Genomic DNA, 26941 nt, shown 5'->3' on the forward strand with positions numbered 1-26941 from the left:
ATCATGGCTGATCCTTTTTTCTATCTCCCCCTCAACCCCAGTTCCCGGCCTTCTCCCCATAACCTTTGATGCCATGTCCAGTCAAGAACCTATCAATCTCTGCCTTAAATACACCCAATGACCTGGCCTCCACAGCCATATGTGGCAACAAATTAACACAAATTCACCACCCTTTGGCTGAAGAAATTTCTCCGCATCTGTTTTGAAAGGATGCCCCTCTGTCCTGAGGCTGTGCCCTCTTGTCCTAGACACGCCCACCATGGGAAACATCCTTTCCACATCTATTCTGTCTAAGTTTCAATCAGATCCCCGCACATACATCTAAACTACAACTACAGGCCCAGAGCCTTCAAGCGCTCTTCACGAAATCATTCTTATGAACCTCCTCTGGACCCTCTCCAAAACCAGAATATCTTTTCTTAGATAAGGTGTTCACAATACTCCAAGCGCAGTCTGACCAATGTCTTATAAAGCCTCAGCATTAAAATCTTGTTTTTATATTCTAGTCCTCCCAAAATGAATGCTAACATTGCGTTTGGCTTCATTACCACTGACTCAACCAGCAAGTTAACCTTTAGGGAATCCTGCACAAGGACTCCCGAGTCCATTTGCACCTCCAATTTTTTAAAAATTTCTCCCCATTTAGAAAATAGTCTATGCTTTTATTCCTTCTACCAAAGTGCATGACCATACATTTCTCTACATTATATTCCATCTGCTACTTCTTTCCCAATTCTCCTAATATCCAAGTCCTTCTCCAGACTCCCGGCTTCCTCAGCACTACCTGAATCTCCACTTGCCTTCATATCGCTAGCAAATTTGGCCATTAATTCCAACATTGACATACATATATCGTGAAATGAAGCTTTCCCATCAGCGATCCCTGTTGTACACCTTGTCACCAGCAGCCAACCAGAAAAGGCCCCTTTATTTCCACTCCTTGCCTCCTGCCAGTCAGGCAATTTTCTACCAATGTTAGTCTCTTTCCTGTAACACCACGAGCTCTTGGTTAAACAGCCTTATGTGTGGTACCTTGTCAAACACCTTCTGAATATCCAAGTAAACAATATCCAACCACACTACTCTGTCTTTCCTGTCTGCTACTTTGAATTCCAACGCATCTGTAAGGCAAGATTTCTCCTGAAGGAAACCATGCTGCCTTTATCATGTGTCTCCAAGCGCCCCGAAACCTCAATAATGGACTCCAATGAAGTTCGGCCAACTGGCCTATAACTTCTTCTCTTTTGTTTCCATCTTACTGGATGAGATGTACTAGCTCAGATGCAGTGGCCATTCCCGGTCCAATCAAAGGTGTAATTGTTCATTCTTTATGTCTTTTTTTTTTACAATTTCAAGTAATTGCTGGATACAAAGAACATCAAGTATGGCAGCACTATCAATAACAGTGGAGCCGGAATTATTGCATACCTTTGTGTTGTCACTTGGACTTCTTGTATACTGCTGTAATGAGAAGGTGCACGATGTTTTTACAGTGATCACAAGACCCTGCTGGACATTGGAAATGTAGTTATACTGCAAGTCATGCTCGCTGGTTCATTGGTGAAACCGGCTGCGGGGGGGAGCTGCATTGCCTCACTTGTGGTGAGGACTAAGCACTCGGAACATGAAGTCGTCTGTGCAACTGCCCGGGAGAGGAGACGCCGAGGCAGTGTGTGAGAGAGCAGAGGCCTTTGTGGCCATGCCGGAATCTGTACAGGGTTGGAAGCTGGCCCCAACCCAGGGTTGGTGCTGCCCTCCAGTGTTCACTCAAAGGAAGGACAAGCTAGGCCCCGACAACATACCATCAATCTACATGCCATGCCACTCAGGGGCATGGGCTGTATGTTTTTCTTCGTGACTGTATATTTTTCTGCTTTCATAACCATATGAGCTATTTATGCTATGTGCTATGTGCAGTGTGCTGTATGCTGTTGGTAATGTGTTTTGCACCTTGGTCCCATAGGACTGCTGTCTCGTTTTGCTGTATTCATGTATGTTTAAATGATAATTAGACTTGAATTGCCTCCCTTCTTAAAGAGTGGACTGACATTTGCAATTTTCCAGTTTTCTGGAACCATTTCCGAATCTAGTGATACCTGAAAGATTACCGCTAATGCCTCCATAATGTCTTCAGCTACCTCTTTCAGAACCCTGGGGTGAAGTCCATCTGGTCCAAATGACGAATGTGAAACAAAGCATTCCCAACAACGATCCCCGTGGAACACTGAGTCACCAAGCAGACCTTTCTGATTCCCAAAAAACCTTCCCCTTAATAATAGATAGCAACTACATTTACTTCTAACTCACACGACACACTCGAATTTCTGGCATACTGCTATTTGTCTTCCACAGAATCAAAATCAGGTTTAAATTAAATTATGCAAAATGAGAGGGAAAAATAAATACTGAAGTAGTATTCATGGGTTCAATGTCCATTCAGAAATCAGATGGTGGAGGGGAAGAAGCTGTCCCTGAAACATTGGATGTGCACCCTCAGACTCCTGCACCTCCTTCTTGATGGCAGCAATGAGAAGAGGACACGTCCTGCGCGATGGGGGTTACTTAACGATGCATGCCACCTTTTGAAGGTGTCCTGAATGCTGGGGGGGGCGGGGGGGGAGAGGACTGGTGATCCATAATGGAGCTGACTGAGTTTATAACTTCTGCAGCTTATTTCAACCCTGTGCAGTGGTCCCTCCATACCAGATGGTGATACAGCCAGTCATTTACCATACCAAACCATGATGCATCCAGATAGAATACTTTCTATTGTGTATTGATAAAAATTGGTTGACAGAACACGCCATGTTTCTTTAGCCTCCTGAGGAAGCAGAGGGGTTGGCAAGTTTTCATGGCTATGACATCTACAGGGCTGGACCCGGACAGGCAATTGGAACTTGAGACTCTCAACCCTCTCAAACTCAGCACCATTGATACAAACAGGAGCGTGTGCACTGCCGGCCTCTTGAAGTCAGTGACCAGCTCTTTCGCTGACATGAAGAAAAACGTTGTTGTCATGACACCATGTTACTTAAACGCTGTAGCTCCTTCCTGTAATCTGACTCAACATTATTAATCTCCTCAAACTCTTAATAGAGCACAGCTCCTGGTGTGCCTTCTTTATGATTGCATCTACAGTATGTGTTGAGGTCAATAGCGATTCTCTGACCAGGTGCCTTCTGCTTTAAAGTGGTTTTAGATTACCTTACCAGTGCCAGTCCACATTATCCTCAGCATTGCAGTCCCTTGTAAATTAAAACCAATTCAGTGTCGCCGGATGATAATGGAACAAAGCTGAAGTCAGCTATTTTCATAACTTCTAAGGAAGTCATGTGCTGAATATCAACAATAAATACTTTAAGTTGGGAAGTTGGGGGGGGGGCAGAAATAGTGACTGAAAATGAGTCATGACATGAAAATAGATCTGGGGAATCCAGTAGAAATGCACAATATGCACAATACTGGCAGCTGGCAAGGAGGGGAAGAGGTTGTTTGCTGGCTGATGTCAAAAGACCATAAGATAGCTTCTAACTATACACCACATTAATACAGCATATTCCATATTCCCTAGTTTATGAGTCACTCAATCACAGTGGTCGGATTGTCTGTGCATTTGTATTTACTGTTTCCACACAGCAAATTCAAATTAGCACATCACGGGTCAAATTAGAGATTTATGTGTGCAATCAGAGCAGACACAGGAGGACCACTGGATGTCAAACAGTTGGATTTTCTGAAAGTACTTATTACAGCGTTACACAGAAAAACCTGCTACATAAAGTGCTCACACATTGACATGCACAAAGGGACTATTTGCAGATCAATTTGTCTAGTTTTATTTCCTTTTTCCTTCATTAAATTCTAAAATTAACTCAAGCACTTGTTTATACTTCTGGTGCCCGGGGAGGATACCTAGTTTAGGATTAATCTTGCTGGGAGATATTGGTCATTGTCTCCCAGAAGATAAACAGGGAAAAATACATAATGCAATTAAAATATGTTCCTAACATTAAACAACAGTCTGAACATTTTACAGCAAGGACAGAAAGCACCAAGAAGAAATGAAAGAAAGGAATTTTGTGAGAAAAAGTAGGTAGAGGGGAGAAGCAAATCATATACATGCCATGAAATTTGTTGACTTTGCGGCAGCAGTAAAAAGCAGTACATAATAATAGAGAAAAACTTTATGAATTGTATATATAATCAATAGTTAAATTAAATAAGTGGTGCAAAATAGAAATAATGTAGTGAGGTAGTGTTCATGGGTTCAATGTCCATTCGGAAATCTGATGGCAGAGGGGAAGAAGCTGTTCCTGAATCGCTGAGTCTTCAGGCTCCTGTATCTCTCATTGGTACCAAAGAGAACAAGGCTTGACTTGGGTGGTGGGGGTCCTTAATGAAGGATGCTGTCTTTTTGATGCATCGCTCCTTGAAGATGTCCTATATACTACGGAAGCTAGTTCTCAAGATCAGGAGTTTACAACTCTCATCAGTTACCTTCGATCCTGTGCAGTAGCAACCCCATCCACCCCCACAGCAGATGGTGATGCAGCCTGTCAGAATGCTCTCCATAGTACATCTGTAAACATTTGCTCCCGTTTTTGGTAACATACCAAATCTTCTCAAATTCCTAATGAAATATAGCCGCTGTCGTGACTTCATTGTAGCTGCATCCAGATTCTTAAGCCAGCAGTTTATAATTAGACAGCTTTTAGATGTGCTGATACAGCAAAATGCGCTTAAACAGAACATTTGGCATCGATAACACCATTATAAATGTTAATTTAACCAGTTTACATATCACTAAAATAAAAATTAAAACTGCCGGAAATCATCAGCAGGTCAACCTGCATCTGTAGTGCAAAAAGCTATGAATCCATAGGCCACAGAACTGAAACGCAAAACCCGCTTACTCTCAAAACAGATGTTTCCTGAATATTTTCAACATCACTAATCACTTGCTTGCCAGAAGATCTCTTAAAAACTACCTATGTGGTGCTTCAGTATGTTTGCTAGAACCTAGCAGCAGCCAGTTGCACCATAGTACAACCACAAGACAATTTACATTCTGTTGCACTGCTCAGCCCACACTACAGGCAAGACAACACAGCCAGATCTTATATTACAGAGACTTTGGTGATAAGTAAACAAAATATTGTCCGAAACATAAAGGATATCCACAACCACGATGGTCTTTCACCCCACAGTCTGCAAGCCTAGAGTTCAAGGCCTGGAGTTCGGGTCCAGTCACTGACGAGTCCTACTGGCGATACCAAGGATCGAGGGAAGGTCAATCTTAAGCCTGGAAGTTGAGGTCTGATGGTCTTTTATTTAACTCTTTTAGAGATGCAGCACAGAACAGGCTCTTCGATCCACAGCGCCTGGCAACCCACCAATTTAATCCTAGCCTAATCACAGGACAATTTACAATGACCAATTAACCTACCAACCGAAACTTTTTTGGACTGCAGAAGGAAGCACGTGCGCCCACATAAAGGAATGCACAAACCTGCTTACGGAGGACTCTAGAATTGAGCCTCGAGATGCAAGCAGCTTGCACTAACCGCTGTGTTGCTGTGGCACCCACTGTAGTGAGTGAGGCAGCTGTAGAAGAGGACTGACTGCTTAATATTATGCTCCTTTAAGCTGCCATAGGACGCTCAAAGCAGCTGCGCAGGTTGACTCTATGGTTAAGAAAGCATATGGTGTATTAGCCTTCATCAATCATGGAATTGAACTTAGGAACCGAGAGGTAATATTGCAGCTATATAGGACCCTGGTCAGACCCCACTTGGAGTACTGTGCTCAGTTCTGGTCACCTCACTACAGAAAGGATGTGGAAGCCATAGAAAGGGTGCAGAGGAGACTTACAAGGATGTTGCTTGGATTGGGGAGCATGCCTTATGAGAATAGGTTGAGTGAACTCGGCCTTTTCTCCTTGGAGTGACGGAGGATGAGAGGTGACCTGACAGAGGTGTATAAGATGATGAGAGGCATTCATCGTGTGGATAGTCAGAGGTCTTTTCCCAGGACTGAAATGGTTGCTACAAGAGGATACAGTTTTAAAGTGCTGGGGAGTAGGTGGGGAGTAGGTACAGAGGAGATGTCAGGGGTAAGTTTTTTACACAGAGAGTGGTGAGTGTGTGGAATGGGCAGCCGGCAACGGTGGTGGAGGCGGATATGATAGGGTCTTTTAAGAGGCTTTTGCATAGGTACATGAAGCTTAGAAAAAGAGGGCTATGGGGAAGTCTAGTAATTTCTAAGGAGGGGATATGTTTGGCACAACTTTGTGGGCCAAAGGGCCTGTATTGTGATGTAGGTTTTCTATGTTTAAAGTCTCTGATATTTCTGCCTCTACCACCACCCAGGCAATGTGGTCCAGGCACTCACCACTCTGTGTAAAAACCTTGAAGCTGCGCACAAAAGGATACCACCCTTTAACTCGTTGGCGTGTTACAGTAAGTATACTTCATGATCGTACACAATCACATTTCCTTTTCCAATTTCTGATTTTTTTTTATACTGGCTTATTTATACTGATTTTGTTGAAGAGATCATTCAGTGTACTCAGGCTGTTGTCACTGGGCAAAGAATTGCACAGCACAAGATTTTTCCACACACTGGTCATTGCAAATTACAGGGAGAACATTGTTGTCCGGCTTCTGCTCTCTATTCCAAACAGCATCCAAGTAAACCTCTTCTGCTCCCTTTCCAAAGCCTCAAAATCACTTTTTTTTTGGAGCGAAGCAAAACTGGTTCACTTGACAATGTAAAATTCGTGAACAAGTATTGGGTTTCAGAATTGTGGCTGACTGGAATGCATAGAGTAGAAACGAAGAGCAGCTTTCCTCAATTACACAAGTTTGAACAACTGCATTAGACTTATCCTCAGACCAGAATCGCGATTGGTGCCAAGAACATCTGAGTTCCTCCAGACTAGCCATTGTAAATTGGAGCCCAAAGAGCAGTCCAGCATGCAGCACGTTCATTCACAATCATTCTAGACTGTGTTAAGAACAGCTTCTTCCCTCTGCTGTCAGATTTTTGAATAGTCAGTGAACCCATGAACCGCACATCACTATTTTTGTTCTCTTTTTTCACTACTTATTTAATTTTTGAAATACAGTGGATTCTGGTTAATTGTGACACAGCTGGACCAGTACATTTTGGCCCAGTTAAGCGGCTGTCCCAATTAGCCAAAGCTTCATGGAAATAGTTAAAGAGGTATAAAAAAAGGCAACCCTCTGTTTAACTGAGTAACACATTATGTATTTAAATGAAATACAGAACAAATTAGAACACCGTCAATACTACTACAGTACTATAAAACTGTATTAGTCATTAATGTCATCGACAGAGGTATTCATCCAGTGGACACTGTCATGTTCTTTTGATTGACTGTAAATGAACAAAATTAGTGCAGACACCTAGTGCAGATAATGGACTGTCTTCATTAATTGCATCCTCCAAATCTTTGTTTTCATTGGAACATTCAATATGATTGATGATACCTTCAAATTTTTCATAGTTTCTAACTTATTGAAATAGTGTAATTGTTTCATTTTCACTCCCGGCCATTTCTGGCATCTCCAAGCTTGAATGCTTGAAACCACTATAAGCAAAACAGTTCCAAATTATCTTAGTGCTCATTACTTGCTATCAGTAATAAAAATCACCAATACATGCAACTAAACCTATTTAACAACTGATCACTCGACGTACGCCGTAGAGTCTAACCACCACACAAGTGCACATGACTAATGGAATTAGAAACTGTTCAGCAACAAGATTTTTCCCAGTTAAGCGCCATAGTATCCCAAATAAACAAAGGGAATCCCAACTATTTTCTCAATTAGTTTTTGCTCTTTAAGAGCTGTCCCAAGTAAAGGGCCACCTCAATTTACCAATGGCCAAATTAACCAGAATCTACTGTATATATTTCTTTAATTTATAGCATATTTACTTCAAAGTCAAAGTAAATTTATTATCAACATACATATACATCATCACATACAACCCTGAGATTCATTTTTGTGGGCGTACCCAATAAACCCAAGAAACACATTAGAATCAAAGAAAGACTGTGCCCAAACAGGATAGACGTACAACCAGCGTGCAAAAGAGAAAAAAATAAATAAATAAACAACAAACATTGAGAACATGAGAGCAAGAGTCTTTGAGAAGTGAGTCCATAAGCTGTAGGAACAGTTCAGTGATTGGCAGAGGGAAGTTATCCACTCTAGTTCAGGAGCATGATGGTTGTTGGGTAATAACTGTTCCTAAAACAGGTGGTGTGGCTTCTAAAGTTCCTGTACCTCCTTCCTGATGGCATCAGTGAGAAGAGAGCATGGCCTGGATGGAGGGGGTCTTTGATGATGGATGCTGCTTTCCAGTGACAGCACTCTTCATACATGTGCTCAATGGAGGGTCTGTTGAACCCACTCTTTTGCTACAGTGAAGAAACATATTATATGATCCAAGCTACCACCTTCAACAGACTGGGGAAGTTGAAAAATCAAGAAACTTTGCACATAAACTTCAGTGACTCAGAGATAGAGCTACAGTGCCTCTTGTGCAAATTTCTGGTGTATGGACCACAGTTTCCTCCTCATGAAGTCTTTCTTGGTCTTTCTGACATTGATTGAGAGGTTAATGTGGCACCGTTCTGCCAGATTTTCAATCTTCCTCCTATATGTTGATTTGTCACCACCTTTGATTTGGCCAACCACTGTGGTGTCGTCAACAAACTTCAATATGACACTGGAGCTACGCTTAGCCACACAGTGATAAGTGTAAAGTATGCAGAGCAGGGGGCTAAGCACACAGCCTTGTGGTGCACCTGTGCTGATGGAGATTGTGGAGGAGATGTTGTTGCCAATCCAAATGGCAACAATTTTGTTGGGGTCTGCAAGTGAAGATATCCAGGATCTCATTGCACAAGGAGATATTTAGGCCAAAATCTAGGAGCTAATTGATTCGTTTTGAGGGGATGATGGAATTGAATGCTGAGCAGTAGTCAATAAAGAGCATCCTGATGTATGCATTTTTACTGTCCGGATGTTGCAGAGTTGAGTGAAGAGCCAATGAAATGTCATTTGCTGTGGACCTGTTTTGCTGGTAGGCAAATTAGAGTGGATCTAAGTCACATCTCAGTCAGGAGTTGATATGTTTCCTCACCAACCTCTCGAGCACTTCATCACAGTAGATGTAAGTGCTACTGGACAACAGTCACTGAGGCAGGTTATCACATTCTTCTTAGGCATCGGTATAACTGAAGTCTGCTTGAAGCATGTGAGCACTCCAAACTGCTGAAGCGAGAGGTTAAAGATATCGGTGAACACACAACCACTCGATCAGCACGGGACTTCAGCACACCGCTAGGTAACCCTATCGGTGCTAGATGCTTTCCATGGGTTCACCCTTACGAAGGATGCTCTCATGTCGACCTCAGGGACAGAAATCACAGAGTCATCGGGGGTTGTGGGTGTTTGTGAAATTTCCTCCATGTTTTGACAGTTAAAGGAAGCACAGAAAGCATTGAGCTCATCTGGGAGCAAAGCCTTGTTGTCACCTATACCACTTGGTTTCACTGTATAAGAGGTGATAGCAGTCAAGCCCTGCCACCGCTGTCGAATGGCCTTAGTCTAGAATTGCGACCTCACAAGTGAGATGGCTTTCTGGAGATCATAGCTGGGCCTCCTGTATCTTACTTGGTCTCCAAACCTAAATGACTCAGGTATGGCCCTTTGCAGATTGTAGGTCTCGTGACTCATCCAGGGCCTCTGGTTGGGAAGACTGAATGATTTTGATGTTTATGTATTGCACTGTACTACTGCTGCAAATCAATGAACTTTACGACGTACACTCAGTGGCCACCTCTTTAGATGTCTTCTGTACCTAATAAAGTGGCGACTGATTGGTCTTCTGCTGCTGTAGCCCATCCACTTCAAGGTTCAATGTGTTGCACGCTCAGAGATGCTCTATAGTGTATACCGAGGCGCAAAGTAAATTTATTATTAAAATACGTATATTGCATCACATACAACCTTGAAATTCATTTTCCTGTGGGCATATTGTTATGTGCCAGCAGCAATAGACCACAGACTCAGTTTTTAATGTTAAACAGCTATATTTTCAGTATCTACCCAAATACAGACAATTAAACAAATTACTCCCCTAAACAAAAATTAACAGTGCTATGCATTTTAGCTCACAAATTGCGGAGGTCTAGGAGGTCTAGGTCTAGGTTCTTCGTTCTTCCCACGTCTTACTCAGAGTCCGAGGATAGCAATCCAGAAGGTTCCAGAAATCCACGGGAACAGGCACAGGTGTCTGTGAGGGAGAGCTCATAAATCCACCTTAAGATGACACAAAGTGACAGTCACAGAAGATTCCAGAAGTCGAGTAGTCGTCACTGAAATACTAGAGTCCGAGCAGGGGTAACAAAGTGACGCCTAAGTTCCAAAATCCCCGTAGGGATACCACAAAGCAACAGTCATGGAATATTCCATAACACAAGTGGTCGCCACGTAACACACTCGAATGCATGTACAAATTAACAAAAGTGGTCGCCACAGGATACTCCAGAAATCCAAGTACGGATCCTACAAAGTGACAGTCACGTATCCAATATGCACTGTGTGCTGCTAATTATCACAATCTTCTGGACATGGAGAAGCATTAGACTCGCCCACTGCTGTAGCGAGCTCTTCAACTAACTCCACCCAGCTCGCTCTCCCACTGGTAGCTCACAGTCCGCTGTCCCTTAACTGCTGAATGTCCCACCAACCTCTCCGCATTTTGTTAATAACATCATCCCCCACGCACTTAAATGACACTTACGTTTAATAAAAGCAACGGTAACATGTAGCAATACTCAGTGCTGTTGTAACGCTTTATTATTTGAGTTACTGTCACCTTCCTGTCAGCTTGAACTATTCTGGCCATTCCTCTCTCTGAACTCTCTCATTAACAATGTGGTTTCACCCACAGAACTGCTGTTCAGTGGATTTTTTTTTTTGTTTCTTGCTCCATTCTCTGTAGACTCCAGAGACTGTTATATATGGAAACCCCAGGAAATCAGCAGTGTCCGAGATACTCAAATCACTCCATCTGGCATCAACGATCATTCCATGGTCTGAATCATTTCGATCGCATTTCTTCCCCATTCTGATGTTTGGTTTGAACAACAATTGAACCTCTTGACCATGTCTGCATGCTTTTATGCAATGGGTTACTGACACATGATTGGCTGATTAGATATTTTCATTAACCAGCAGGTGTACAGGTGTACCTAATAAAGTGGCCACTGAGTCTATATCCATGAATGAGAGTTGCTGCCACATAATTGTCTGATTAGATACATATCTACATAAATATATATCTTTCTTATCTTTTGTTATACATTAAATAAATACCCTGAGGTAACTTTGACGTGTTCTTTCTCCCACATTGATTCAAGTTCTCAAAACCTGCTTATTTCCTGTTACAGGAAGGCTGTGGCATTGGCAGTATCACCAAGTCATACTTCAGGGAGGGCAGAAGAAGAGGGGAGCATTCTATCACCTGGAATAAGTGAGTTCTTCAAAGGAAATTTAAACTAATGCAGGATATTGCAGTAATGTTATATAAAAAAAATAATTAGACCTGAAGTCTGTCTTATCATCAAAAAAAGTGAAAAGCTTCTTACAGAAATACAATTCAGATGCCACCAAAATTTTCTGCAATAAAAGTAGTTTAATGTTCTTTCTAAATCTGTCTGAGGCACTTTTAGAGGTGGAGAGTAACGCGATGCCTTCAAATTCATGTCAGCTTCATCGTTAGAATTTTGGTTTTGTCGACGTCAATCGACTAATTTTCAAATAAAACCACACATCCCACAGCAACCCAGGCTCGGCAGGAAAACATGCACAAGGCTATTCGAGAACTACATGCTGTCATGAAGAGTGCATCACACAAAGTACCAGCAGTTTCTCATGTAACCGTGAGACCCAGCTAACTGAAGCAGTTCAAAAGTTAATTAGTCTGTTTCCAGAATCAGGTATGGTGTTTATTTATAATGTTATATCAAAGGCATCAAACTACATTTGACCGTAACTTGCCTAGGTGTCAGAATAGTTATTTCATAGGCTACCTTCTTAAAGTTCAGCAAGGGGAAGAAGTCTAAAATTGTATAAAATACGTGAATACCAACTAAGCGTAGTACCCAAGTGAGACCTGACGCCCAAAATGTCCACTCTTTATTCCCACACTCTATGACTTGCAGAGTTCCTCCAGCTTTTTGTGTTTGTTACTTTAGATTTCCGGAATCAGCAGAATCTACAGGCACCCAACATTTGATTCCATCTATCGTACACTGTTTTCGGCCAATGGTTAAAGAAAATTTTCCCCTTACTGCCTTTACACCAAAGCCAAAAACGTTATTTTCTGCAAAACTGTCAAGCAAATTACAGTCAGTAGAGGAAAAACTCTGTTACATTAAATTTCAAATTTTGTCTCAATTTCCTTCTTATGGCAAAAACACAAAAGAGATTAAGAGATCATCGATCTTCCTGTAATAGGTCCGAAACATAGTCTTGCAGACTGCAAATGCTGTCGAAAAATTTCATGTTTACCCAGTTGGGTAATTTTCTTTCTTACAAGTAGATAAGTACAAATGTTTACAGTATTGCTGTAATGCTGAGTCCTGATGAAGGGTCTCGGCCCGAAACGACGACTGTTTATTCTCACCCATAGATGCTGCCCGACCTGCTGAGCTCCTCCATTACATTGTGTGTGTGTTACTGTATTACTGCCCTGACTGTGCACGAGGAGAAGTGTTTCATTGTTGGAAACAGTTCTGGCTGATGTGTAGAAACTGAAGAAAAATTGATAAGCAAAATGTACAAAAAAAGCCATGGCCTGAATCACTCGTTTGGGAAAACTTGTTTTAAAGCAAATCCTGTTCTTATGACTGGTAGATTAGAAATTTATCAGTGCTTTAAGGATCACATTTCAAAAATGTATGTTTCTTTGGGAGGCAGGAAAATTATGCAAGCCTGTCATTATTAGGTTGTGACTCACAATGATGAGTGAAAACAACTGGACACTGGCAAATTCCTTTTGTTTTGCATGCAAAAGGAACATTTTCCATTTTTTTTTACTTCATTTTTACTAACACTATTCTACTTCCAAAAGCCTCTGCTTCACCACAAGATGATGGACAAGATGGTTGGCTTGACACTATTGGGGCGAAGTGCCCATTTCAGTGCCGTGACTCCAAACTACCCTTCAGGAGCATTAGCACCAAGCCACACCATGTGAACCACTTACTCCATGATCATGAAACATTTCAACAAGCCATTCTCTCTTCCACACTTTTGCTGCAACTGCAAAATATTTATTTGAAACCTGCTCTGCTTCACTTGTTCCTTCAGTATCGGAAGAGCTGCAATCTCACTGTTGATTTCTAATTCGCTGACTTCCTTTTATAGAAGCGAACATTTAAAGGGCTCTCAGTGCACCTTCGGCATTGGCGAGAAAAGAGAGGTCCAATGGGAAGCTCCTGAAAGCCAACTAGAAACAATCAGAGACTGACTGCACTGCAGAGCACTCCCCCCGACTCAGAAGAAGAGCGCAGTGATCCATGTGCCCGAGATTACAATGACGGCTTCAGGCATGAGCACCGGCTTGCAACATTGAAGGCTCTGCTTATACAGAAGAGCTTCCTGACAATTGCGTGCGGGAGGTGAGTTAAGCTTGCCCTTCAAAGACGTTAAACTTTGGAAAGAATATCTCTAACTCATGTTTCTGGTAAACTGAAACAAGACAACTGATAACAAAGACGGTGAGTAATGGGGGAATTTCAAGGGAGATTGAAAACAGGAAATGTGGTGTGCTTTGCTTGGCAATGAAATTATAGTTTTTAAATTTTAAATTATTCAGATTTAAGATTACTTAATGTCTTTTTCAGTACGCAAGTGTAAAGAGTGAAATAATTGTTACTCCACATCTGATCAGACACAAAGCAAAATCACAATAAGATAAAAAAACACTATTTTTTTGAAACACAATAAATATAAATACATAAAATAGCTTATATACATACATGATTGTATGTCCATAAAGTGACGCTAGGCACAGGAATGCCTGCAAACACAGTGAATGATGGGAAATAATAAAGTAGTTGTGGTTGGAGGTGTGAAGGGGTGGGCTACTGGAAGGAGATGTTGATCAGTCTTACTGCTTGGGGAAAGTAGCTGTTTTGTGTCTGGTGGCCCTGGCATGGATCCTACGTAGCCTCGTCCCTGATGGACAGGACAAACAGTCCATGAGCGGGGAGCGTGGGTTCCTTCATGATGTTACTGGCCTTTCTCCGGCACCCTTCTGAATATATATCCTTGATGGCCGGAAGGTTGGTGCCAGTAAACTGTCGGGCAGTTTTGACAACCGGCTGTAGAGCCTTCCTGTCCGCCACAGTGCAGTTTCCATACCATGCAGCGATGCAGCATCTTAGGATGCTCTGCACTGCGCACATATAGAATGACTTGAGCACAGGTGTGCATAGTCCAACTCTCTTCAGCCTCCTTAGGAAGGACAGGCATTGGTGAGCTTTCCTGATTGTGTGAAAAGGTTAATAACATTGCACTGAATTGCAGGAGATCCATTTCTTTGACCTTTAGAAGCTGTTTCTACTTAGTGTAAATAAATATTAAACACTATATTTTGATTATTTTTTAAAGAGTGACTAATCCTGGTGTAAATTAAGCAGCTTCACAATCCTAGCACATCGCTCTATTGAACTGGTTATTTACTCAGAAGTGGGTCTGAATGCTAAGAAAGGAGAGAGATGTCCAAAGGGGAAGCTGTGGACCATTTAGGATGAGAACGGTAAAAAGGAAATTACTCATTAAGAAAGTGGGAACACGCTTCTTAGAAAATAAAAACAGGAATGTGCAGCAGTAACATGGATGCATGTAAAGGAGACCCTCTTTGACAGTTGTTTGAGAGCTTTTTGAGGTTTACACCAGCAGAACAGATAAAGGTAAATAAGCTGATGAGGTGTAATTGGATGGACAAGGATAATAAACCAGCAATGATGGAAGTTAACAAATCTCCATAAGTTAACAAATTTCACGACACATGCCAGTGATAATAAGCCTGATTCTGAATGACAGAGCAGTATCGATGGGCTGAAAGGCTTAATTCTGCTCCTATGTCTTATGGACATGAGCGGACGATGAGAGGAAAGTCGCCCCCTCCCCCTGCCCTCAGAGTAGCAGTGAATCTTTGGAATTCATCGAGCAATAATGCTCTGTAGGCTTCAAAGTCCGAAGTACATTTACTATCAAAGTATGTGCACGGTATACAACGCTGAAATTCCTCTTCCCCAGAGACAGTCATGAAACAAAGAACCATGAAACCAATTGGTTCAAAGAAAAACAACAGATTCCACCCCCCCCACCCCACTTCCCCATGCACAAAAAAAATTGCGCAAATTGCAACAAAAGAAATGAGTGAAAACACATAATATTAAACACAAAAGGCATATTTCAGTACAGTTTTGCTCAGAGTTCATTATCTGCAGGCTGTTCTGATTCAAAACTCCCCAAAAAAGAGGCTTAGTTGCTCCTTATATTTAAGACAGATCGACAGATATTTAGGTAGTACGAAGTGGCAAGATATGAAGGCAAGAAAGTACCATGCATTTAAAAGATAAGCCACAAACTTACTGAATGTTAAAAACAGGCATGAGGAGCTGAATGCCTTATTCCTGATTCTACTATAAATATAGCAAGCATGAAATGATGACGCTTAAGAAGGCATTGGTCAGAATATTGTGAGAAATTTTGGGCCCCTTATCTAAGAAAGGATGAGCTGGCTTTGGAGATCATCCAGAGGAGGTTCACAAGAATGATCCAAGGAATGAAGGGGTTAACACATGAAGAAGGTTTGATGGCTCTGGGCGTGTACTCACTGGAGTTTGGAAGAATGAGGGGGAATTAAAAGAACAGAGATGAGGAGGAATTTTTTAAACCAGAGGGTGTTGCATCTGTGGAATTCGTTGCCACAGATGGCTGTGAAGGGCAATTCATTGGGTATATTTAAAACGGAGGTTGATAGGTTCTTGACTAGAAAGAGTGTCAAAGGTAATGGTGGAGAAGGCAGGAGAATGAGGTTGAAAGGGATAAAAAAAAAATCAGCCATGATTGAATGGCAGAGCAGATACGATGGGCTGAATAGCCTAATTCTGCTCTTGTATCTTATGGTCTAGTGGAAGGGGAAAGTGTACAGTTAATAGCAGGACCCTTAACAGCACCCAGAAATCTTAGTGCCCAAATCTATACGCCATTGAAAGTGGTCATGCACGTAAGGAAAGATGTAACGGTGTGTGCCATGCCTTCCTATACTTGTGGCACCAAGCGTAAGAGTAAGATAGTCTTTTTGCAGTTACTGAAAATGTGGTTATCCTTGCACTTGGAGTTATGTGTAATTCTGGTTGCCCAATTACAGCAAGGATGCGGAGGCTTTGGAAAGAGGGTGGAGGTAGTTCAGCAGGATGGTGCCAGGATTAGAGTGCAGGGACCGTAAAAAGGGGGTTGAACAAACTGATGTTATTATACCTAGAGCATCACGGATACAGGGGAGACCTGATGAAAGTGTACAGGTTATGAGAGGCACAGATTGGGTAGACAGAATCCTCCCAGAGACCAAATGTTAACCTCTGGAAGACACACATTTAAGGTGAGAGGGGGAAAGTTTAAAGGAGATGTGCAGGGTAAGTAGGCTGCCAAGGGTAACAGTGGAAGCAGATGTGAAAGAGGCTGTTGGATATGCGCCTGAATACGAAGGGAATGGATGGATTGGGATCACACTCAGGTAGAAGACCATGAGACAATAAGATTTAGGAGCACACAATTAGGCCATTTGGCCTATTGAGTCTGCTCTACCATTCCATCATGCTTGATCCAATTTTCCTCTCGGCCTCAGTCTTCTCCCTGTATCCCTTCATGCCCTGACCAATCAAGAATATATCAACCTCCACCTTAACTATACATAAAGACTTGGCCTCCACAGCTGCCTGTGGCAAGGAATTCCAAAGATTCACCACTCTCTAGCTAAAGAAATTCCTCCTTATCTCCACCCCTCTATTCTGAGGCTATGCTCTCTAGCCCTAGGCTTCCCGACCATAGAAAACATCCTCTCCACATCCACTTTATCAAGGCCTTTCACCATTCGATAGGTTTCAATGAGGCCACCCCTCATTATTCTGAGCTCTAGTGAAGTGCTCTTCCTGTGACTAGTGGTGTGCCACAGGGATCAGTGCTGGGTCCATTGTTATTTGTCATCTATATCAATGATCTGGATGATAATGTGGTAAATTGGATCAGCAAGTTTGCTGATGATACAAAGATTGGAGGTGTAGTAGACAGTGAGGAAGGTTTTCAGAGCCTGCAGAGGGACTTGGACCAGCTGGAAAAATGGGCTAAAAAATGGCAGATGGAGTTTAATACTGACAAGTGTGAGGTATTGCACGTTGGAAGGACAAACCAATGTAGAACATACAGGGTTAATGGTAAGGCATTGAGGAGTGCAGTGGAACAGCGGGACCTGGGAATACAGATACAAAATTCCCTAAAAGTGGCATCACAGGTAGATAGGGTCGTAAAGAGAGCTTTTGGTACATTGGCCTTTATTAATCAAAGTATTGAGTATAAGAGCTGGAATGTTATGATGAGGTTGTATAAGGCATTGGTGAGGCCGAATCTGGAGTATTGTGTTCAGTTTTGGTCACCAAATTACAGGAAGGATATAAATAAGGTTGAAAGAGTGCAGAGAAAGTTTACAAGGATGTTGCCGGGACTTGAGAAACTCAGTTACAGAGAAAGGTTGAATAGGTTGGGACTTTATTCCCTGGAGCGTAGAAGAATGAGGGGAGATTTGATAGAGGTATATAAAATTATGGTAGAGTGAATGCAAGCAGGTTTTTTCCACTGAGGCAAGGGGAGAAAAAAACCAGAGGACATGGGTTTAGGGTGAGGGGGGTAAAGTTTAAAGGGAACATTAGGGGGGGCTTCTTCACACAGAGAGTGGTGGGAGTATGGAGTGAGCTGCCAGACGAGATGGTAAATGTGGGTTCTTTTTTAACATTTAAGAATAAATTGGAGAGATACATGGATGGGAGGTGTATGGAGGGATATGGTCCGTGTGCAGGTCAGTGGGACTAGGCAGAAAATGGTTCGGCACAGCCAAGAAGGGCCAAAAGGCCTGTTTCTGTGCTGTAGTTTCTATGGTTTCTATATGGTAAGCCACCAATCCAGGAATCATTTTTGTGAACCTCCTTTGAACCTCTACCAGTTTCAGCACATTGTTTCGACGATAAGGGGCCCAAAACGGCTCACAATACTCCCAAGTGAGGCCTCACCAGTGCTTTATAAAGTTACATCCTTGTTTTTATATTCTAGTCCTATTAAAATGAATGCTAACATCACATTCACCCTGATCAGCGCAGACTCAACCTGTAAATTAACCTTTCGGGAATCCTGCACAGGAACTCCCAAGTCACTCAGCACCTCAGTTTTTTTTTACATCTTCTCTCCACTTAGAAAATAGTCAACCATTTCATAATTTCTTTCAAAGTGCATGACCATACACCTCCTGACACTGTATGCCACCTCCCATTTCTTAGCCCATTCTCTTCAACTGTAGCCTCTCTACTTCCTCAAAACTACCTGTCCCTCCATCTATCTTCATAGCGTCTGCAGACTTTGCAACAAAGGCATCAATTCCATCATCCAAATCATTGACATATAATGTAAAAAGAATCGGTCCCAAGACATTTAGTTTAATTTGACATTGTGTTTGCCACAGACATTGCAGGCTAAAGGGCCTGTCCTACAGCCCAAGCTCTTTTTCAATTATAACCACGACTGCACCCCAAGGCAAGGGTTGCAACTGCAAACCAGCAAGGGGTTGCCCCATCCAGATAGTAGCTTAAAAACTGGTTTAGAAACTTCTATATCTTTTTCTTTACAAGCTGCCAAATTAAATCAAAAATGTAATAGCTTTCCTTAATGCTTCTTCAGAATCAATCACATCATATTTCTCAAGGTTCACTCCCACCTTTGGCTTTTGGACCTCATGAGATCTCTCCTGCACAGATTTCCTGATCAGACGCCAACATCTTTGACTTGAATAAAGGAATACAAGAAAATAATTTCCAGTGTTTCTTTTCTTGTTTCAGATCTAAAGCTGGGTTTCACTTTTCTGTTTGGAAAAAGTATACAATGAGTACTAAATCATCGAATGCCTCTGCTACTCAATGCACAGTGAACAACAACATGGAACCATTCACTTACTTCTATTACTTAATCTTCCTGATTGGCATCATTGGGAGTTGCATAGCACTTTGGGCTTTTGTCAAACAGAGGAAATCCAAAAAATCCCTTAATATCTACCTTATTAACCTTCTGACTGCCGATTTTCTGTTAAGCTTGGCTCTCCCTTTCAAAATAGTTGTCGACTTAGGCATTGCTCCCTGGGGTATGCAGATCTTCCACTGCCAGGTAACGGCATGTCTCATGTACATTAATATGTATGCATCAATTATATTTCTTGGCTTTGTGAGCATAGATCGGTACGTTCATCTCTCCGGTAGTGTAAGATTCCAGCAGATACAGAAAGCAGGTTTTGCAAAAATGATATCTGCAGTTATATGGACAATGGTGTTGTTATTGATGGTACCAAACATGGCAATCCCTTACAAGACCATACCTCCGAAGCCTATACTGAAGTGCATGGAGATCAAACAGATAATGGGGCTACACTGGCACGTCTTCACCAACTTTATCTGCATTGCCATATTCATGAATGTTTCTGCTGTACTCTTGACCTCAAACTTTCTCCTGGTGAAAAAGCTCCACAGAATCAAGGACAAAGAAATGCAGAATGACGTAAAGCAAACGCTGAGGCACATTTTGATACTGACTGGCATCTACATCATTTGTTTTGTGCCGTACCACATTATTCGGACTCCGTACACCCTTAGTCAATACAAGCCAAAGGAAGACTGCAGTCTGCAAAGATCACTGTTCCTAGCCAAGGAGTCGACCTTTCTTTTGGCAGTTCTCAACCTTTGCTTTGATCCCATTTTGTACTTTTGCCTCTGTAAGTCATTCCGATTAAAAATCACAGAAACTTTTGGAACAAAAGAGACAAGGTGCAAGGCAAAACATGAGGCTGAAAGGAGGAATGTGGAGAATGATTTAAACCCAGTTTAGCTAAACCGGATGTTACCAGCCGTATATCTTACTATTTTCATTTGAATGCTACAAAGTGCATAAATATATTGAATCTATGAGAGAATTGTAAATTGTGATAAGAGATAAATATTTTTCATCGTTAAGGGAGTCTAGTTCATGCACATACGCTGAGGCCACATTTTTTTTTAGGTACACCTGTACACCTGCTCATTAATGTAAATATCTAATCAGCCAATCATTGGCAGCAACTCAATGCATAAAAACATGCAGATATGGTCAAGAGGTTCAGTTGTTGTTCAGACCAAACATCGGAATGGGGATGAAATATGATCTAAGGGACTGACTGTGGAATGATTGCTCGTGCCAGATGGGGTGGTTTGAGTATCTCACAAACTGTTGATCTCCTGGGATTTTCATCCACAACAGAGTTTACAGAGAATGGAGCAAAAAAAAAACACAATGAATCGGGAAAAAAAATCCCATGAACCACAGTTCTGTCGTGAAAACACGTTGTTAATGAGGGAAATCAGAGGAGAATGGCCAGACTGGTTCAAGTTGACAGAAAGACAACAGTAACTCAAATAACTTCACGAAACAACGGTGCTGTTCGGAGGAGCATCTCTGAACATACACTTTTCAAACCTTGAACTCGATGGGCTACAGCAACAGAAGAGCACAATCATACCTTCTATTAAGTACAGTAGGGACCTTGTGTAATAATGTGGCCACAGGGTATATGTAGCAAAGTGTGTTTGCATTTATGTGTAATAGTGCTGAAATTATATTGCATATTTTATATTATTTAATTAAACTAGCATTTTATCTCAATTAGAAAAATGATTATAAACGAAGCCTCATATTATTTTCTACATAAACTGATACTCACCTCACTGACATTGTCCAAAGAGCATCTGTCATAATTTGCTGCAGTATTTCACATATTCATAATATCCTAGGCCATTCGGCCCATTAAACCTATGCTGGCTACAAGCAGAGCAAGTTAACTAGTCAAATTGCCCCTTGTACTTTTCCCTTGTAGGTCTGCAATATACTCCCTCACACACAACCATTAACTTCAAAGGGCAAATGCACGTTAGTCAATTAAACTGAAAGTGCTTCTTGAGAAGTGGGAGGCAATTCACAGAGAAATCTTCCAAACTTCACACAGACAGCACCCAAGGTCAGAATCGAACCTGGTTCCCTGGACCTGTGAGGCAGCAGCACTAGCTGCTTCACCACTCTGTTGTTCAATACGCAGGTTATTAGCATATTATGAATGCTTTAGCAAGACCCATGACCTTCAATCTCCTTGTACAGACACACGAATGGGTAGATGGCACTATTGATTGGAAATAAGGGGTCAAAGTTCAGAATATTTCAGTCAAAAGGCTCTCCTTGAGAGTAAAAAATATGTGACTGAACCATTGCATCTGGGGCACGTATCAAAAGGAGTCGATGGGCAGTTTACTTGAAGTGACACATCAGACAGTTCTGCATGATCTGGCGTCACGATCAACATCCCAAGGATACTGAGGCCTCAGTTCTAATGATATCCCACAAGCAGTGGGCTAACCTCAAGTGCAATTAGATATCCACACAGCCTGTCCTGACCTCCTGCACACACACTGTCACATTCTCCTTAGCAATGTCTGATGATCAAACTCCTAAGAGCAAGATTCAGGATTGTTTAATATCATTTCCAGTACACAAGTGTTAAGGTAGAATGAAATAATTGTTACTCCAGAAAAATACACAATAAGATAAAGAACACAATAATAAAAAAAACACAATAAATACAAACGCATAAGATAGCTTACATACATAGATTGATTGTATGTCCACAAATGATAAAGGAAATGATACAGGAAACAATGAAGTAGTGGTGGTTGGAGGTGAGAAGCAGTGGGTTAGTGAATGGTGGTGTTGATCAGCCTTACTGCTTGGGGAAAATAACTACTTGTGAATCTGTGATCCTGATTCTGTGTTTGTATGTTTCTATGACATGGATGCTATGCAGCCTCCTCCATAACGGTCCGTGGGCAGGGCAGTCGGGCTCCTCCATGACCTTCCTGGCCCTTTGCCGGCACCTTTCTGTATATATGTCCATGATGACGGGGAGGCTGGTACCAGTGATGAGTTGGGCAATTTTGACGACCTGTTATCGAGCCTTCCTGTCCACCACAGTGTAGTTTCTATACCATGCAGTGACGCAGTATGTTAGGATGCTCTCTACTGCACATCTATAGAATGAAGTGAGTATAGATGTGTTTCATCCTGCTCTCTTCGGCCTGCGCAGAAAGCAGAGGTGTTGACGAACTTTCCTGATTGTGTAGGATGCGACCTGGCACCATGAGAGGTTGTGCGAGAAGTGCACTCCCAGGAGTTTGAAACTGGTTGAAGTTGCCACTGCTGTGCCACCGATGTAAAGGAGGTCATGAGTGGTATGAGTTCTTCTGAAGTCAATAACCATCTCTTTTATCTTGCTGACACTGAAGAAGAGGAAGTGGTTGGCATGGTACCAAGCCTCGAGTTCTTCCACCTCCTCTCTATAGTCCATCGTATTGTTGGTGATGAGCCACACCATGGTCATGTCATCAGCAAATTGATGATATGACTATTCAGGTGTTTGGCCGTGTGAGCAGACTGTACAACAATGGGCTCAGCACACAGCCCTGGGGGCGACTCGTGTTGAGGGTGATGAGGAGGGTGGAGCAGATGTGTTTCCAGACTATCTGAGATCTGTTGATCTGACACCTATTTGCACAGTGGTGTACTTACACTGAAAAGTAGGTTTACTTTCCAAGCTCTGGGGGACAATAATATTGAACGCTGAACTGAAATAGAGAAACAGCATTCTGACACAAGTGGGAAAACCATAAGACATAGGAGTAGAATTAGGCCATTCAGCCCATCAAGTCAGCCCTGTCATGGTTGATTTATTATCCCTCTCAACCCCATTTCCCTGCCTTCTCCCCATAACCTTCAATGCCCCTACTAATCAAGAACGTATCAATCTCCGCTTTAAATATACCCAATGAATTGGCCTCTGCAACCATCTGCGGAAATGAATTCCACAGATTCACCACCCTCTGGACCCTCCTCACCTCTGTTCTAAAGGAATGCCCTTCTATCCTGAGGCCCTGTGCTCTGGTCCTAGACTCTCACGCTATTGGAAACATCCTCCCCAGATCCACTCTATGTAGGCCTTTCAAAATCAGTGAGATTATTAATTTTTAAATTAATCCATCTATGTAAAAGCATTTGATTAAAGAAAACACACTGGTGAAATTAACTAAAATGCCTGGATAAAGAAATTCAGTTGCCAAAGGTCAACTGAGAGGGCTTGTGTTCCAGGTAACAGCTATAATTGGTACATTGTGACCTCTGGTTATGAACACTTGTTCATGAACATCCCATGTGAATGCACTTCAGGAGCATTCTCCGTATATGGAAATAACAGGAGAAAACATACTTTGTTGCCTACTTACCACTGGTCACAGTGAATCACTAGTGATAAAGAACACAATTTAAGAAGTATAACTAAGCTCAAAAATGAAAAAAGTAGCAATCTTTGAAGAAGAAATTAGATATTTAATTTTGGGCCTGCAGCTTTTAAACTGCACGATCCCTTGTGCTTTGGATTCTGACAAGTGATCACTTATATTGACCTTTACAAACAATTTCTGATATTGCCAATTACTTTTCTTCTCCTCTCATGCCCAGTAATCATTACATCCCAGCTATACAGGATGTTCCCATATAAACAATCAGTTAAGGTATTACAGAGGTCCATCAGTCATTTTTGTCCCGAGGTCGAAAAATACACAACATAATACCTTGCCTCCACAGTATTGCAGTGCGTCTTGTACATTGGGTGCTTGTCAGGCTTTGTGTGTAGATTTTCATTGGCTTTATTGTATTTTTTTTTCTATTTACTATCAATGGCCACAAGTAAATGAATCTCAGAGTGACATATATGTACTTCGAATTTTAAGCTTTTTTAATGAACATCATCAAAAACAAGTAAGAATGATGTGAAAAAATAACTACTGAAGGTGAAGAGGAAGAGAGGAAACTAGCACTGCCATTTTTAGGAATGCCTGTATGTAGGTATGTCTGACATGTAATATTATGGGAGTTCACTTTTACGTAATAAACTGAGGTGGTTTTTCTGGACAGAGTGAGAGAGAGAGTGAGAGAGTGAGAGAGTGAGAGAGTGAGAGAGTGAGAGAGAGAGAGAGAGAGAGAGAGTGAGAGAGTGAGAGAGTGAGAGAGTGAGAGAGTGAGAGAGTGAGAGAGTGAGAGAGAGAGAGAGAGAGCGCGTGTGAGAGAGAGAGAGCGCGTGTGAGAGAGAGTACATGAGAGAGAGAGTGCGTGAGAGAGAGAGTGCGTGAGAGAGAGAGAGTGCGTGAGAGAGAGAGAGAGCAAGACGGCGTGGGGGCGCGTGTGAGTGAGAGAGAGTGGGGGCATGTGTGAGTGAGACAGAGAGAGTGGGAGCGTTTCTGAGTGAGAGAGGCAGAGACAGAGACAGAGAGATTTGTTTTTCTGCTGTTTGGATTTATTGTTGAGTTGATCACAATGCTCAGCTTCCCCAGTGTCTGGCTGACATTGGCCAGAGGTGGAATGTACACAGTTACCAGGATAAAGGCAGAAAACTCACTCAGCAGATAAGACTGTTGGCAATTGACTGCTAGATGTTGCAGGTCCGATGAACAACACTGAGTCACACTGCCAAGTCTGTGCAGCATGATGAGTTTATCCCGACCAAATAGCAACAACCTTACTGAGGCCGGATGTGGTCCTTCCTTCAGAGTCCTCGAAGCAGGTTGTCCTCATTGAGTCGACAGTTCCCTGGGAGGACCGCATTGGGGAGGCAAATGAGCGGAAGCGGGCCAAGTACCAGGAGCTGGTGGAGCAGAGCTGGAGGCAAGGCTGGAAGGCTTGCTGCGAGCCCATCGAAGTCGGGTGCAGGGGTTTTGCCGGCCACTCACTCTGCAGAATCTACACCCTACTTGGCATCACTGGGGCTGGCAAGAGTAAAGCGATCAGAACCACCACAGAGGCCGCTGAGAGAGCCTCCAGACGGCTATGGATCAGGAGGGGTGATCCGTGGGTCAATGCTGCTGGGACACAAGCTGGGGACTAAACAACCCTGGCTGGGTCACCTGGGCGAGGGTGTATGATGTTGAAAAACCCGAAACACCTGACGACCCCATGTTTCATCACTGATGATGTGTCCCACCGCATCCGCAGGATGTACAGTATCTCAGAATCAAAAATAACCACCTTTACTCCACCCTTATCATAAAGCATTCTCCACCTCCTCTACCTTTAAAAGACTCAGATGTCTTGCCTTTGCAGTGAATTTTGAGACCCTCAATCTGCAGTGCTGCATGTGAAATGGTGGAGGCGAGCATGTTTCCATGAAGCAGAGTATACAGCAGTCCCTCATGTCCCTCTGGTACAGTGATCTTGCTCTGTCTTCAATTTCATTTTCCAAAGTCTGTATATTCAGCAGCCGGATAGTCGGGAGTGGAGGTCTAAGGCTTCTGAGTTTCATTTATACTGTGCACTGGCGCACACTCTTTAGAGTGAATTTAAGACGGTGATGAAAAGGCATACAGGAGTGAGATGTCAGCTGATGGAGTGGTGTTGTAACAGCAACCTTGCACTCAATATCAGTAATATCAAGGAACTCAGTGTGGACTTCAGAAAGGGGAAGTAGAGGTAACACACACCCGCCCTCGAGGGATCAGAAGAGGAAATGATGAGCGGCTTCAGGCTGCTGAGTGTCAACAGCTCTAAAAATCTACCCTTGCCCCAACATACCAATGCAATTACAAAGAAGTCACAACACCGGCTATAGTTCATTATGAGTTTTAGGAAACTCGGTATGTCACCAAATACTCTCAGAAATTTCTACCAATGCACCGCGGAGAGCTTTCTAGCTAGTTGCTTCACCATCTAATATGGAGGGGGTGACTGCACAGGATCGAAATAAACTGCAGGGTTGTAAACTTAGCCAGCTCCATCATGGGCACCAGCCTCCCCAGCACTGAGGATATCTTCAAAAGGCAATGCCTCAAAAAGGTGACATTAAGGACCCCCACCACCCATGACGTATCCCTCTTTTTATTGCTACCATCGAGGAGTTGGTACAGGAGCCTGAAGACACACACTCATTCTGAAGTTGTTGTTGCATGTGCGTGTGTGTGTGTGGGGGGGGGGTGAGGGGGAATAGCAGAAACCAGGGGATATAAGGCCATCACAAGTGTTCAGTTCTGGCAACCTCATTATTAGAAGGACGTGAAAGCTTTAGAGAGGGTGGAAAGAAGTTTTATGAAGATGCTGACTGGATTCGAGAACATTTCCTCTGAGGATTAAGATAGAATAAGTAAACTTTGGCTTTTCTCTCTAGACTAGAGTAAAGAAGGATGAGAGGTGACTTGATAGAGGTGTACAAGATGATAAAAGGCATAGACTGAATGGATAGCCAGAGACTTTCTTCCCAGGGCAGAAAAGGCAAAAACAAGGGTGCATAATTTTAAGGTGAGTGGAGGATAGAATAGGGGGATATCAGAGATACATTTTGCTTTACACAAAGAGTGGTGAGTGCATGCAACGCCATGCCAGGGCTGGTGGTAGAGACAGGTACATTAAGGGCATGTAAGAAACTCTTAGATAGGCAAATGGTTCAAGCT

The 26941-nt window shown here is 42.5% G+C and overlaps 2 protein-coding genes across 7 annotated transcripts in view; one reads left to right on the plus strand and one right to left on the minus strand.

Annotated features, from left to right (window-relative positions):
• The window catches only part of LOC140196181 (mediator of RNA polymerase II transcription subunit 12-like protein), a 720072-nt gene that overhangs the window by 468289 nt on the left and 224842 nt on the right, over positions 1 to 26941 (minus strand). The gene's annotated exons all lie outside the window — the stretch shown is intronic.
• On the plus strand, positions 11492 to 21068 carry gpr171 (G protein-coupled receptor 171). Of its 3 annotated transcripts, none has more exons than XM_072254969.1 (3): positions 11492 to 11574; positions 13473 to 13825; positions 19223 to 21068. In XM_072254969.1, exon 3 carries the CDS (start codon positions 19266 to 19268, stop codon positions 20256 to 20258), a length of 993 nt encoding a protein of 330 aa, XP_072111070.1. In that variant the 5' UTR covers positions 11492 to 11574; positions 13473 to 13825; positions 19223 to 19265; the 3' UTR covers positions 20259 to 21068. The 3 variants fall into 3 exon arrangements, with proteins under 3 accessions (XP_072111070.1, XP_072111072.1, XP_072111071.1); XM_072254971.1 differs by having other exon boundaries at positions 13473 to 13726; XM_072254970.1 differs by lacking the exon at positions 11492 to 11574 and adding an exon at positions 11970 to 12040.

Source organism: Mobula birostris, chromosome 4 (genome assembly GCF_030028105.1).
Source record: "Mobula birostris isolate sMobBir1 chromosome 4, sMobBir1.hap1, whole genome shotgun sequence".
NCBI classification, from domain to species: domain Eukaryota; kingdom Metazoa; phylum Chordata; class Chondrichthyes; order Myliobatiformes; family Myliobatidae; genus Mobula; species Mobula birostris.